At 56.0% G+C, this 14667-nt stretch overlaps 6 protein-coding genes across 6 annotated transcripts; 3 read left to right on the forward strand and 3 right to left on the reverse strand.

Annotated features, from left to right (window-relative positions):
- Positions 1–556: 556 nt before the first annotated feature.
- On the forward strand, positions 557–2992 carry SODALDRAFT_267227 (ankyrin; the record flags this gene model as incomplete). The annotated part of the gene is made up of 3 exons (XM_028607538.1): positions 557–732; positions 817–927; positions 994–2992. 3 exons carry the CDS (start codon positions 557–559, stop codon positions 2990–2992), a joined length of 2286 nt encoding a protein of 761 aa, XP_028470210.1.
- An 891-nt stretch (positions 2993–3883) lies between these two features.
- Positions 3884–5378, reverse strand: SODALDRAFT_14601 (ER lumen protein retaining receptor 1). The gene is made up of 4 exons (XM_028606822.1): positions 4959–5378; positions 4814–4872; positions 4645–4711; positions 3884–4563 (listed from the first exon to the last, which is right to left on the reverse strand). The coding sequence occupies exons 1-4, from the start codon at positions 4981–4983 to the stop codon at positions 4070–4072; spliced, it is 645 nt and encodes a 214-aa protein (XP_028470211.1). The 5' UTR covers positions 4984–5378; the 3' UTR covers positions 3884–4069.
- SODALDRAFT_354556 (hypothetical protein) lies at positions 5102–5662 on the reverse strand (the record flags this gene model as incomplete). Its single annotated transcript, XM_028613741.1, has 4 exons — positions 5102–5368; positions 5406–5465; positions 5565–5602; positions 5635–5662. The coding sequence occupies 4 exons, from the start codon at positions 5660–5662 to the stop codon at positions 5102–5104; spliced, it is 393 nt and encodes a 130-aa protein (XP_028470212.1).
- Positions 5663–5683: 21 nt separating this feature from the next.
- SODALDRAFT_326571 (WLM-domain-containing protein) lies at positions 5684–7354 on the forward strand. The gene has a single exon (XM_028610200.1). It carries the CDS (start codon positions 5935–5937, stop codon positions 7006–7008), a length of 1074 nt encoding a protein of 357 aa, XP_028470213.1. The 5' UTR covers positions 5684–5934; the 3' UTR covers positions 7009–7354.
- Positions 7355–7841: 487 nt separating this feature from the next.
- SODALDRAFT_319096 (hypothetical protein) lies at positions 7842–12937 on the reverse strand (the record flags this gene model as incomplete). Its single annotated transcript, XM_028609426.1, has 2 exons — positions 7842–8021; positions 8096–12937. The coding sequence occupies 2 exons, from the start codon at positions 12935–12937 to the stop codon at positions 7842–7844; spliced, it is 5022 nt and encodes a 1673-aa protein (XP_028470214.1).
- A 1016-nt stretch (positions 12938–13953) lies between these two features.
- Positions 13954–14667, forward strand: SODALDRAFT_287634 (hypothetical protein). Its single transcript, XM_028608573.1, has 2 exons — positions 13954–14004; positions 14098–14667. Exons 1-2 carry the CDS (start codon positions 13988–13990, stop codon positions 14516–14518), a joined length of 438 nt encoding a protein of 145 aa, XP_028470215.1. The 5' UTR covers positions 13954–13987; the 3' UTR covers positions 14519–14667.

A 14667-nucleotide genomic window follows, 5' to 3' on the forward strand; every position in this document is an offset into this window, starting at 1 on the left:
CTTCGCCCACGGTCCTTTCCCTCCTCTTCCTTACGACACATAGCTTCCAAGACATATATGTAACGAGGGCTACACCCTCCCAGCCGCGGTTCTACGAATATATCCAATCCGGCGCCTCCCCATCATTAACTCCTTCTTCTCCACAAGCGCCTCTGAAATCCTGGCCCTTGTTGAGCACGAGACCGGGGCTAACTACGGATAGCCATCTATTTTTGTCGTCTTCATTTGATCCATTTTATTCCTTTCCTTTTTCAACCGAATCCTTCTATCCAATCCCTTGTTCTCATCATTCTTATCAACAGCCTTCTGGACTTCTCGACGTCAGCTTTGTCACCCTTTTGTTCTTCTTCTACCCGACCAACTCTCCTGTCCACGCAAAGAGAAGTGTCTGCATTTCAGGAGAAAACAACAAACGATTTCCCCCTACACCGTACGGTTGTCGCCGTCGCCGTCGCCTTATTGGGAACGAGGCTTGTCACTTCATTACGGCCTCTTCCCATCTTCCAACTGTCGCAATTCGTCCCCCGACCACCCACTCCCCAGTCCAGTCGCCGCCATGGTATCCGATCCCGGATCCAGTTCATATCCAACACCTACCGGCCGTCCCTCCATGTGGAATCTCTCAGGCCAGCGTAAGCTTAGCCGCTTGTATACCTACACCAACCTGCCTCTTCCCCGCATCGTCAAGGTCCTCGACTCCTTGCGTATCTCAAACACCGGAGAGACGCCGGGGTATTTAAGACCCTCCCACCGTCTCCTCTCCTCTTTGCAAAGCTCTTTGCCACCCGACTGTCCCTTCTAACCCAAGAGCAACAGACAGGACTCGGTGAACAAGAGGCTCAACGCCAACCTCGATAAGGAGCCTCGATGGCTTCGCCCAAAGACGAAATCCGACATGAGCCGCCGCATCGACGAGCTCGCCAATTCGTCCATCCGAGGGCAGAAGCGAAACTCAATAATGAATTCCTTCGGTCGCCTGCGCTCAAAGTCCAGCCCCGCCTCCGCCGCCCCAACCGCAGAGCACACCGGGCATCTACATTCCCTCGGAGACCCTTCGGACATGGGCATGCATTCCACCTGGCTCGATGCGGCGACTGTGGCCGAAGCTAGCCCCTGGCACCCCGACCTCGCACACTGGAACCAACCTGCCGCCCCTCCCCCCCCCGCTGTGACCACCCAGCAGCTGGCATCGCCTCAGGTCGCCTTCGCCGATCCTAGCAGACCTATGGCTATGGGCCCCGTCTCGGTCCCGCCCGAGCCTGTGACCGCCCCAAGTTTGCGGCGACGGACTACCGTCGCGACTACCTCCACGGACATGACCTCCAACACCCTCGCAGACGCCCTCTCCCAGTGCTCATCCGACTATGTCCGCAGAGTCACCCGGCTCGTCAAGCGCTACACACTGTCCGGACTTGTCACTGCGCCTTCTACCCTCGACGAAGGCGAATCCGTGCCATCCGAATCGCGTCCCGGCACATCCGGCTCCACACGAAGCTCGTGGCTCGACGACGACGATGACGGAGATCACGCCCGCCTTCCCGACGACACCAGGCGGCTACCGGGCGATTTTCTTCAAATAGACTTTCAACTCTCCGAGAAAGGGCCCTGCCTGCTCTTACAGGAGCACGAATCCAGATCTTGCTTCTGCTACGCCAGAGAGGAACTCACCCATGCACACTGGGTCTCGGATGAAGGCCTTTCGGCCAGTCTCCGTCCCGTCTTCCACAACGACCCGTCGGCCTTATCCGCCCTAATCCACGAAAGAGATCCTTTCGGCAACACGCTGCTCCATCTCCTCGCCTCCCGAGGCGCGCCCCACAGCTTGCTGCACCGCGCACTCGATCACGCCTCCAACGCTTGCGTTAAAAACAGTGCTGGACAAACCTTCCTCCATCTCCTGGACGATTCCTGGTTTTTCTCCTCCACCGGAATGCCGCCCCTTCTCAGTCTCCTTCGACGTCTGAGTAAGGACGCGTACTTCGACATCTACTCCTCCGATGTGTACGGGAGAAGCATTTTTCATCTTCTCGCAACAAAGCTGGACGAGACCGAGAACGGCCGCGGGATTGGCGCTGGGATACGACGGCACTTTGAGACTGCGAAATACCGTCGTCGGGACGCTTTCGGCGTGGTCCCGGGAGAAGACGAGACACCTCTTTCTCTTCCTCTTCCTCCTTCTCTTTCTCATTCAGGCCCACCAGCGGGGATACCAAGCTCAGACGATGCGCAGCCAGATAACGCCCGAGACGCCGGATACATCAAACACACCCGGCTCGTCAAAGTGGTGCGCACATCAGAGCTGGAACCTGATGTCGAAGACTCCAAGGGCCGCAACGGACTCCACTGCCTCGCCGCCGCCATCCTCACTCAAGACACCCTACTGGCCAAGTACGGCAGCTGCCCTTCCATCTCATTAGCTCCGCGGGCGCAGCCACAACCCCAAGCGCAGCCCACGAATGGCCGGAAACGAAAACTCAACACCCCCTACCTGAACAAGAATCTATGCGACGCGTCGAACGAATCCCTCAGACATCGCGAGTCGCTGGTGCGCAGACTGCTGGAAGCGGGGGTGGACCCGAACCACTACGCCGCCGACGGCACCACGCCCCTCATGGCCTTCGTGGCCCACCTCCCCGAGGACGGCGACTACAAGCTGCCCGTGTCGATCCTGGAGCTCCTCATCGAAGCCGGGGCCCGCGTCGACGCCCGCAACCGCCAAGGCGAAACGGCGCTGCACGTCGCGGTGCGCCATGGCCGCAAGCTCGCCGTGCGGACCCTGGTCAAGAACGGTGCCTGCGTCCACGTCCGCGATGCGGCCGGCCGGAGCCTCCTGGACGTCGCTGACGCGCGCGTCGTCGGCGCCTCCCGCGACGAGAAGGCCTACTCCCATTACGAGGCCTCTCGGGCTTGGCTCTCCGGTAAGGAGAGCAAGGCCGTGCAGAATCCCACTGTGGCCATGGAGTGGGGTCTCGGCCTTGAGTCTTCTGGATGAGCCTCTGTTTCTGTTACCTCCAATTTTTTCTTGTTTTTCCGCTTTTGCCTTTATTTTGAAGCATTTTGTATTAGCGGAAGGGGGAAGACGGTACTGAATGTGTTCATGAGCACTTTCGAAAGACGAAATGACGTGCATCTGAACAGGGAAGAAAGTCGGCAAGAGGACCTGTGATACCAATTGTGAGGGTTTTGGATTAAAAGGCGTACTGTCCATCGGGTCCAAGAGTTGGAGTTTTGCAATGCCATGGGAATTGGCGATATTCTTTTCAAATTAACTGCTCAAGTTCTCACGCTCGAGTGTGCTCAGGTTACCCTCCCAAGGCGTCGTCCCGCGTGTCATACACTGGCCGCAACGTATTGCAGCCACGTCGAACAGTAGTCACAATGGTGCAACCATCTTGTGAAATCGAATCATACACTACATCTTCACATATCTATACCTCAGCTACCGGGATCCTCTTCATCTAGACGAGATAATAAACTGTGAGGTTCAGTTGCCGCTGTCGTTGGACCCCAAGTTACCTTATCTCGGGTCCCTCCCTACCATGGGCAAAATATCCCAGGACCCCCCAACCCTACCTAACGCCAGCCAACCATGCATCACGACTCTTTTGTGAAATGGATGACGACGCCCCCCCCAAAGAATCTGTCGTCCTCCAAGGGCTGGGTGCCCTTTGAGGACCTGAAAAGTTTGCTCTGTCATTGGTCATTTATTCACACCCCCCAGAAGACCAACCTCCAACCTCGAGTGGAACGGGAGAAATGGTGAGAAAACAACAGAAATGATCTGCCTGGTTTTCTGAAAACGTTCTCGAAACAACTGAGAATTAAAAGAAAAGATCTTCGCAAAAGTCCACATGCGAAGGAAAAGTATCGAGGTAGCTGTGTAGGGTGCGCGACTATGACGTTCCTACATTGAAACCCTTTCTTGCCGAGATCGCAGGGAGCGGAGGCATACTACGAGGCCGCGTGGTACACACGAAGATGCACGCAACGTATCAACCGCAGCCCTCGCAGCCAATGTATCCCTTCGCCCGCCCCCTTTCCCCGTCTTGGTGTTGCTTGTCGTTCTTTTTTACACGGGCAACTTGAACTTCTGCCCCTTGAGGACCTTGTTGTAGTAGATCCAGAAGAAGTCGCTGTAAAGGATGGTCTGGATGATGCCGGCAATGATGGCGATCCAGTCGACCTTGTGCTTCGGCTCGGTGGCATAGCGGTAGATCCAGTTGGGGATGTAGAGGGCGCGGTAACTTCCGAGGGCGAAGAGGTAGTGGGTCGTGATGGTCTCGGCCTCGCCGGTGCGCTGGAGCATGAAGAGCTGGGGTAAGATGGCGACCGACTCGAGCCAGATGGAGAAGGCCCAGAGGACCTCGGAGGCGGTGTAGTAGTAGGGAAAGATGATGGCGAGGACGGCGGCGCCGGCCAGCAGGTACTGCACACGGAAGGTGTCGAGGTTGGGGTCGTTGGTGGGCTTGTAGGCGGTGGCCATGAGGTAGATGATGTAGCCCTGGGAGCTGATGAAGAGGATCTTGAAGGCCAGGTTGTACAAGGTGTTCGTCGAGAAGAGGTCTGTTTGGTGGAGGAGACGTGGTTAGTCGTCTCATGGACAACAAAACCGCAAGGCAAGCGGAAGACCATGTGCAGACGTACCGAGATATCTAGTAATGTAGACGACGAAGTAAAGGACTTGTGACTTGAACGAGATGCCAGAACAGCTCTGCCAAACGAAGAACAAGTTGTCAGCAGGTTGGATTCGATGAGTCCAGAGGGGAAAATTCCGTGCGCGGGAGGAAGAACGAGTTGTTGCGCGTTAACTGACTTTTAGCTGAAGCATCTTGTGGAGGAGAATGCCGATACTCGCCAAGTGCGAGAAATCCGCTAAGAGGCCATCGTTAAACCATTGGGACTCCGAACGAAGCTCGTCGTGACCATCAGCGATCACGAAAGATAATCAGCCCACCTACCGAGGATGCGAAATATGTTCAACATGATGACGTCGAAAGTGGCCCCGGAGGGTTTGATGGGAGCAAGGCGGTAGTCAACGTGCCGTGTCGAGTAGCTGCTTCAAACAGCAGCAACGAAGAAAAGTTTTGGTTGATTGGTTTAATTATAATCGGGCCGGTCTGGTGTTGTCGTCGTTGTTGTCGTCGTTGTTGTCGTCGTTGTTGTCGTCGTTGTTGTCGTCGTTGTTGTCGTCGTTGTTGTCGTCGTTGTTGTCGTCGTTGTTGTTGTTGTTGTTGTTGTACGAAGTAGTCGTGTTTGTGGGGGGAGGGAGAAGAAGTATGGAGTAAGGTGTTTCTATCGAAGCTACCTTATTAGGAAAGGGAGACGAGAGCTTGTGATTATACGAGGTAGCCCCTTGTGAACTTTTGGCCTTTGCGTCGTGGGAACATTAGGGAAAGGACACGAACGCGCTTCAAAGCTGATTGGATTGGTCGCTTCTCGTTCCCTGTAACGCTCGAGACCCCGGCCTGGCCAAGCCAGTTTTCCGCCGTTACTCAGCTACTCTGTACCTCGTACCTCGTGTTCCGTACTAATACCGCGGGTTTATGCAATGCCGTGTTCCGGACCATGTGGGGCATGGGGAGTGACGTCGCGTCATTCTGTCCTGCCTAGAGATGCAAGCTGCTGACAAAGCACCATAATCATCTTCGTGCCCCTCGGACATAACCAACTCGGAAAGCCTGTCCTCGAGAATGACCACCGGGTCATTAAGTGCTTCTTAATCCTTCTCTGTTATTCTTCGTTCTCTTACACTCTATATCAGCTTAATAATGAAGCTAAATATGCCCTTCTTGTCCTTCTTCTATCTATAACATTGGGAGTTATACGTAACAAGCTGCGTGCCAATTCCTATCCATCTACACATCCTCATTCTTCGACCACTTCCTTCAACAACTCGAAAGCTGACCTCGATTATTCGCATAAGACATCAGCACAATGGCAGACGACCACAGAACCTCTGATCCCGTAAATGGGCCAGCGGACGACATCACCATCACCATCACCCACCGCAACACTCCTCACAGCTTCACTTTCGACTCCACTGCCACAATATCCGACCTTTCCTCCACCATCGAGCTCCAACTCGGCATCCCAGCCGCGAACCAAAAGTTTCTCATCCCGAAACAAGGCCTACAACAACCACCGTTTAAGAACCCGTCCCTCCCCCTCGCACCACTCCAATCCACCAAAATCCAACTCCTCGCCCCGCCCCCGCAAGAACTCGCCTCCCTCCAAGCCGCCTCCGACCTAGCCGCCCGGCGCGCCCAAGCCCGCGCCCAAGCCGCCTCCCGCACCGCCGCGAAACCCTTCCCGACAAGCCGGACCAGCACCCGCGCCCGCGAGGAAGAGACCTACACCTTCCTCACCCTACGCCCCCTCCCCTGGCTCCCGCGCCCAGACCGCAGCCTCGCCATGCTGCAGCGCCTCAAGTCCGACCCGGGCATCCGCGCCGCCATGCGCACCCACCGCTTCACCGTCGACCTCCTCACCGAGATGGAACCCCTCTCCAACACCGCCTCCACGCACGAGGGCACCTCCCGCCTGCTCGGCTTGAACCGGAACAAGGGCGAGGTCATCGAGCTGCGCCTCCGCACCGACGCCCACGACGGCTACCGCGATTACGCCACCGTCCGCCGCACCCTCTGCCACGAGCTCGCCCACAATGTCCACGGCGACCACGACCGCCACTTTTGGGACCTCTGTCGTCGCATCGAGCGTGAGGTCGACGCCGTGAGCGCGGGTCGCACTACCGCTGATGATGCCGGTTACTCGTTCGCCCCCGCGCGAGGGGGAGAAGAAGAAGAAGAAGCCGGAGAATACAATGTGCAAGACCACGGAGGCTGGCAGGGGGGCGAGTTTGTCGTCGGTGGTGGGGAAGGCGTGCCGAGCAATCAGGGCTTGAGCAGGAGGGAGATACTGGCGCGGGCGGCGGAGGAGAGGTTAAGAAGGATGAATATGGAGCGGCCCGACGGTGGGAAACCTGATTCTGGGCCCGGGACACCCGGGTGAGGACATGTGAGGGTTGGTTCGGTGTCTTCGTGCATGCCGTGTGATACAAGATGTATGTTTCTTCCAAAGGACGAGCATGTTTTGAGTTGGCATTTTTGGTTAGCGACAGTTCGACTCCATGGCATTTCTTCTGGGATAATAAAACAATACCAAAAACAACCATCAATATTACAATGACCTTTACAACATAAACATTCGCAAAACCACCCGATTATTAATCGAAGTACTCGAAAAGAGCTTGCGGTCAGCCCCGGGAAGAAAGGTATGTGAGAATTAGCTAGACATAACACAAATACACGGATGGACTTCAGCCAGCATGTAATTTAGACGCTGCTATGAACACCCAGAATCCATAATACTCCAGTGCGCATGGACGACGCCAGAATAAAGCAATAGAGAAAAAGAAGGAGAAAAAAAAGAAGAGAAGAAGACAAGAAAAGGGGGAATAAAAAGAGAGCCATGCCGTCGAAGGCCTCCAGCTCTCCCAGTCAAATCCAGATAAGTCATGTCTCGTGATCTGTGTGCAAGAGTCCCGTATCGTCATAGCATTCTTCCTCCCTGCTGTGCGCGTACAAAGATGAGCAAAGAAGAGGCACGCAAAAAGAAAGAAAACCCCCCGCAGGATCCGAGTCCAAATGATGCCCGGCGAATGAACAGTTCCCCTCAAGCCTCAAATTCCCTTGCCCAAAAAGTGAGCCGAGACATCTGGAAATGTCGAGATGCTTTTTCTATGTACCGGATATCGTCACGTCATAAAGGCCGCAAGACGAGACTGTTTGCGAGCCATGTCATGTTCGTAGCCCTCCTCCTTTCCTCACAAAAGAGTCGAGTACTCAGCCAAAATGGCGTGGCTTGCAAGCCTCGACAGTGCGTCTGGCCGTCGCCATCATTTGTGACAGGTTCTTGAGAATCGGGTCATTCCCTCGAGTGTTGCTGATGCGGACGAAGAGATTCTCCGTGTTGGCAATCAAGAGGTTGAAGATCTTCGGGGTAACTGCGCGTGCATCGGCATCCTGGAAGAAAAAAAAATTAGAATACGACGGATCAGAAGGTCTGCAAGTGGTATGTATGGGCAAAGGGAACTCACCAGCGACTCGAACTCATTGTGCAAAGTATGAACCACAACCTCTAGCCATGCCACCCTCTCACGGGTCGAGGTGTCGAGACTCTGGCAAATGGTTGTAGCAACAGTAAGCAGGATCAAACCGGGCATACCGGCAAGGATCGTCTGCGGACTGAACTTGCTCATAAACTTCTCGAAAATCACCTGCTCTCGGCCTGACTGCAGCCATCGGAGCAGCGCCTCCTCGGCTCTTCCCGTCTTGACGAGAGAGTCGAGAATTGCCATCTGGTCTGCCAGATCTTGATCATACTCCGTGTTGCCGCTGCCCGCGTTAGCAGCGTTGGGCGCCAGCGCCTGTGAGGGCGCATAGTTGCCCGTGGTGTGAGAAACGCCGTGGGAATGGGCATGAGACTGAGGGTAGGCCATAGAATGATGGGAGCTCTGCGGGCTGTGCATCACGCCGTAGCCGTGGCTGCCCTGTTTCTGCATGGTCTGCATGTGCTGTTGCATCTGTTGGAGCTGATGCTGCATGTGGCTGTGCGCCTGGTCGTGGCCCTGCACCGGCGCCGTGGGAGACACCTGTTGCTGTTGTCGCACCTGGTGTTGCTGATGCTGCTGCTGCGGCTGCTGACGATGCTGCTGTTGCTGTAGGGCAGGAGCCTGGGCCTGAGCCTGAGCCTGTGCCTGAACCTGTGCCTGCGCCTGCGCCTGTGCCTGTGCCTCAGCATGTGCCTGAGCTTGGGCCTGTGCCTCTGCCTGAGCCTCAAGCATCTCTCGCTGGAACCGGATGAACTCGCCCTGGAACTGCTCCTGGGAGGCTGCCATGCCAGAGACCATGCTAGTGAGTTGCGTGACAACAGCGCTGAGCTGGTCGATCTTCTTGGCGTCCGTCGCACGCTGCGCATTCATGGCCTCCAGCTCCGAGTGGTGCTGGCGCTGCATTTCATCGGCGACGCGTTGACATGCCGTGGCAGCCACGTGGTTGAAGGAAGTAGACAGGCGGCTCGTCAGAGTGTCGAGAATCTCGTGCTCGACGCTGGCAGCGACAGTGCTCCCCACTCGATCCGAGATGGCTTTCACAAACTCCTGTTTCTGTAGGGCATGCTGGGTCGCGCTGGGGAGGGCTCGATGGATCTCCTTGTGAACGGAGTGACTGATCTCCTCAGACATGCTAGAGCTGAACTGATCGGCCACCGCCTTGCGAGCCACATCCGAAATGGCCGGGATGACCGAGTGGGTGAATTGATCCTGAATGAGCGACTCGAGGACTTTCTGCGTATTCTCGTTAAGAACCTCGGAGACCATGTTGAGCAGTTTCATCTGGCGCTGATCAAAGTCTTTCTCGCGCTCACGATGCCCATCTTCGATCTTGTTGTACAGAGTCTTGAGGCCGGCGTTGATGGTGCCAGCGAAGCTGCTATTAAGGCGCGATTCCATGGTGCCGAGGACGGCTTCGACCGACTCTTGGCTGATGTTGCTGGGTGGGGTGGCAGAGGTGGCGGCGGCCGGCTTGGAATCCTTGGCACCAACACGGGGTGAATGGCCACTTCCGTTAGACTGCGGCTCAGCCGCCAGAGCGCCAGCGGCAGCCGCCTTCTTCTTCCGGCTCTTGCGTTCCTGCTTCTCTTGCTTCTCTTGCTTTTCTTGCTTCTCCTCCTTGACCGGGGTAGGAGCCGGGGTTTCTTCGGTAGTGACTTCCTGCTTCGACTTCGTGGGAGCGGAGGTTTCGGGGCCCGCGGTCCGCTCGGACTCTTTGCTGGTGTTGCGGACAGCAGTATGAGTAGGCTGCGTGGTATCATGAGGGATCGGTTCCGCAGGCTGAACGGCAGGGGCTTTAAGCTTCGAAATTGAAACCACGCCGGCGTCCACGGCCGACATGGGGGCGAGGACTTTGTTGTCCTTGGACCAACCAAGCTCTGCCTGCTTCACAAGCACGCATGCGACCCCCTTAGAGTGCATGCCGTAGAGTTCGAAGAGGGTCGGCTCGTCGGAATCCTGGCTCATAGCAGGGTTCGGCAGAAGGTCGAGGCTCCGGAGAATTCCCCTGTTAGCGAACGAATACTCACGGACGCCACTAATCACTGCCGTAGAGTCGGGCTGGGGGATGGATGCGTCCTGAGCGACGAGCCTCTGAATGTATTCGACCTGCGAGACGCTCTTGAGGTTGTACTTCGGGGCCGACAAATGGGCAAAGTAGATGGAGTTGCGCGTGGGATGACCAATGACGAGCATGCCGGTTTGCGGGTGATACATCACGCTGCAGACAGCATCCGACTCCTTGCTATGGGGAAGGTTGAACTCCTGCACGGGCTTGCCAAGGGCCAGATCCCAGAGCTGCAGGGTATGGTTCTGCTTCATGCCGACAATCATGTAGCGCAAGGCGCACCGCTTCTGGTACGGGCGGAGCTTATCCACCAGAAGCACAGAAGTCGGCCAGGCCTTTTCACCTTCCGGAGTGCTTGTCAGAGTCAAGAGCGGCTCCTTGACCTCGAGAGACGTATGTGCGGGAACGGGGGCGCGAGGATCGCAACCTTCCTTGGCGGCAATCAGATCGCGAACATCCCAGAACTTCACCCGTCCGGACTTGTCGAGCGAGACAATGACGGAATCGTCTTGGCTGAAGGTGAAGTCCTTGCCAGCCTTGCCAGTGTTGATTTTCAACGAACACTGCTTCGCCAATGCCTCGGTGTCAACCAAGCGGTCGTGGCCCGGCTTGATCAAGTTGTTCTGCATGATGAAAGACGGCCAGATGATGTTGATCGACTTGCCCCGGCCGACGGCGAAGAATTCCGGGTGAATGGTGGATGGCCTGGCACGCGTCTTGAGCACGCCGCCCGGTGCGTCGCCTCCTTCATGCATTGGTGACAGCGCGAAGCCGTGCTGCTCGGGATGGGTGTCCTCGATGTGGTCCTTCTCACCGTGTCTGATCTGCAGCCAGTAGACGGTACCACTGATGCCAGTGCCGATGATGGCCTCCCGATGAGCGCCAGTGTGGTCGGAAGGAGTGACAGACATGGCGACGTTGAAAATGCGGTCCTTGGTGTCGGTGAAGATCTTGGCATCTCTACCATCTTCCTGGCGGATGACACGAAGCCCGCCGGCCTTGGACATGCCATAGACCATGTAGTTCTCCGTCGCGGTGTACAGATTCCGATCGATCTGATCAAACTCCTTCTTCAGGCGAGCAATATCCATAATAGATTCCTCGCGAAACTGAGGCCTCTCGTAAGAGCTGTCGTCCTTGACAGCGATGGAAATCCAAGGCTTCATGGGGAAATTGAAGACCTTGACGGGAGGGGGAGCTTCTTCTTCGATGACGACGATCTCGTCCTGATCCGCACTCTCCCAGCTGTCTGCCACGCCCTCGGTAGGCTCCGCAGCGTCCACGGGCTCCCCGGTGGGCTCGCTGGGTTCGACGGGCTCAGAAGACGACGCCACGGTGGCTTGGGCGGCAGCCTCCTCGACAATTTCGCGAACCTCCTGGGCAACCTCGGGGGGCACCGCCTCCTCCAAGATGCCATTGTTCTCCTCGCGGTCCAGCTCCTTTTTGATGGCCTGGGCGGCTTCGCGGGTGCTCTCCTCGAATTCCTTGTCAGTGCGTGCGGCGCTCATGTCGTCCAGGCTCTTCATGTATTCCGGCTGAGCTTGGGGCTCCTCGTCTTCAGCCCGGGCTAAAGCCTCCTGGGCTTCCTGGTTGGCCTTCTCAGCGATGTCGTCGATGGCTTCAGAGACTGTCTCCCTGGCCCTCTCCTCCGACGGGATGGACATTGAGGCAGTGGAGCCAGGGGTATGGTTGGGCGAGGCCCAAGCTTGGCCTCCCTTGCTACGAAGATGCTCGGGGCTGGCAAGGGGGCTGCGTCCGTCCCCGATGCTCCTACGGTCACTTCCATGGTGTGAAGCAACGGGCGAATCGTGCGACTTCTTGAGGATCTGGAACGGCGGTCCGGCGGGAGAGTGTCCAGCTGAGTGCGCGGAGCTCTGGGGAACAATGGTTACCGAGCCGGACTTCGGAGTGTGATTTTGCGACGACGACACACGGGGCTCTTCATAAGCGGTACTGTAGCTGCTTCCATAAAGCCTCGATGCAGGCATGTCAGCATCATGGTGATTCGGAGGAAAGGCATAGGGGCCGTAGATGGTAGCTGGCTCCTCTTCAAACGGGCTTCTCTCGTAATCGTAACCGTTCTGAGGCGGGAGCTGGGCCGTGGGGTAGCCGTTGGGGGCAGCCTCAAGGACGTGATGGAGGTGTCTCGTGGCATCGGGGTGGGCGTCGGGCGAATGATCGAAGGAGCCCTGGTAGTGGCGCGGCTGGGCCTCTGAAAGCAAGGGCTGGTCATGCTGGCTTGGCTTTGGGCGATTGAGCAAGTTCAAGAGGTAGGCGCGTGTATCATCCGAAGGCGACGAAGCATCAAAGGAAGAGGCCGGCACAGGAGCAGGCACAGGCATGTGAGCAACGACGTTGGGTGAGTCCTGGCGAGATTCGTCATTCTCGTGAGCTCCGCTCATAAGAGCGCGGAGGAGGCCGCTCGGGTCCTGCGAAGTGGGGGCAGGAGCGAGAATCTGGCTTGGGAAGGACGATGACATGGTAATGGGAGGCTCATTGTCTTGCTCGTCATGATGAGGCTGGTGCTGAGGCTGGTGCTGGTGCTGGTGCTGAAGCTGGTGCTGATGCTGATGCTGATTCTGGGCCTGGTGATGGTGCTGGGCCTGATGCTGGTGTTGGGCCAACTGCTGCTGCGGAGGCGACTGGTGCTGGTATGGCCCTTGGCGAGCTTGGGCAGCGTGTGAAGCGTGACTACCAGTTCCGCCGAACTTGAGCAAATTCAGCAGATTGGAGGTACGTTCGCCATGGTTGGGAGCGGACATGTTGCCGCTGGGAGGAGTAGGAGCTGGAGGCGGCAAAGGTGACACCATGGCAAGTGCCGATACCAGCGTTTGTCGAGAGAATTTACGATGCCGGAGATGAAGGAGAAAGAGTAAACGGCCAAGACAAAAAGTAAGAGAGAGAAAAAAAGAAAAAAGGAAAACTGCGACCGTATTAAAGGCTAACAAACGGATTGAAAGCCAAATAAATGCCTTCCGCCAAAGAAAGACGAGGTGATGGACGGAGTTAAGTCCAGTTTGGCGGAAGAGCTGGAGTCGAAAGTTGAGGAAGAATAAAATTTGGGCACGGGTCTATGATGGGGGATGGCCAGGCAAGAGGAGGCTGGCGTCGCTTGCTGGAGCCCAACCTACCAACTCACGCCAACTCATCAAGGGCCAGGAAGGTGCAGGGATAATTTAGCGGCAGGCTCGCGAATAAGGTAGGCGGTGTATCTTGGCAGAAATGCGGATGATGATAATACGAACCACGAAGTATCATTTTTCTTCCAAGTTCAGCATGATTGGCGGTCAGACCCAAGCGGCGTGCCCAGTCGCTACCGTATTCGTACGAGACTCAGTACTCCAGAGTATTTCGTGCACAAAAACTCCGCGTGTTTCTCAACAATAAGGTACCTTAGTCCGTATGCCACCAATATTCCACGCACTGAAGGATAAATCTTGATGTGCGAATAGCTTTTGTGAGGCCACTATACTTTCAGTTGCGTGTATACCGTAATTACCTTAGTCGGATTTCGTATGGGTAAGGTACCTATCCATACACATCCTGTGGTCTACACGAAGTAAACCATTGATGCTCAGTGCCAATTAGTAATCATTAAAAGTTCGCGACCATCTGGGAACATTGGCAGCGAGCATTCGCCCTGACCTCGTTTCTTTCCCTTTCTCGGACACGTACATACAGGAATTAATACTCGAAACGGACTCTTGATGCATCGGGTTCTCCCCGCCGAAAACCCATTTGTACCAGAAGCAACAGCATTGATCACGATACACGGCTGTTTTTTTTTTTTTTCTTCTTGGTTCAATATCGCCATGTTCTGTTTAAGGAGGTAAGCCACCCTACCACTCTTATGGACCCCTATCGAACGGAACTTGAACATTTGCAGTATCAAGACACTGATAAATCATGCTTTCTACTGTAGCTGGCTCCCGCTCCTGTTCATCCCCACCAACGCCTCGCCAGCTTTCATATTCCTCTTCTTCATCTGCACCTACTTCCTCAACCGGCCCTGCGTCTATTGCAGCTTCCTGCTGCTGATCCTCTTCCTCACATCGTGCAACTGGTCGGACCAGTGCTTCTTCGACTTCAGCAGCAACTGGTTCCTGCCACGCGGGCCTGCGACGCCGAGCCTGCCCGGACTAGCAGCCGACGATGCCCCCGGTTTCAACGCCACCGTCGTGGAGGTGCTGAACTCGACAGCCAGCGCGCTCGCTGGTGCCGCGGCCGATGATCTGGCACGACGGAAACAGGAGTGGACTGGCCTGGGTCTGGAATGGCTCCGGAGCCTGTTGGGAAGAAGAGAGTGGAGGATAGATTGCCTCGATGTCAGTATCAGGCTGTAATGCAGGGCGATGAGAATGAAAGCGAGAACATGCGGTTTTGCGAGGGAATGCCAACGAAAAATAGAAGTGTCGTGCCGTGTATGAATCCGCGGCTAATGATAGCGTCATAGGTATTAGCCTGTATTTTTTTTCTTCTTCTTCTTCTTCTT

This window comes from Sodiomyces alkalinus (genome assembly GCF_003711515.1).
Source record: "Sodiomyces alkalinus F11 unplaced genomic scaffold SODALscaffold_1, whole genome shotgun sequence".
NCBI classification, from domain to species: domain Eukaryota; kingdom Fungi; phylum Ascomycota; class Sordariomycetes; order Glomerellales; family Plectosphaerellaceae; genus Sodiomyces; species Sodiomyces alkalinus.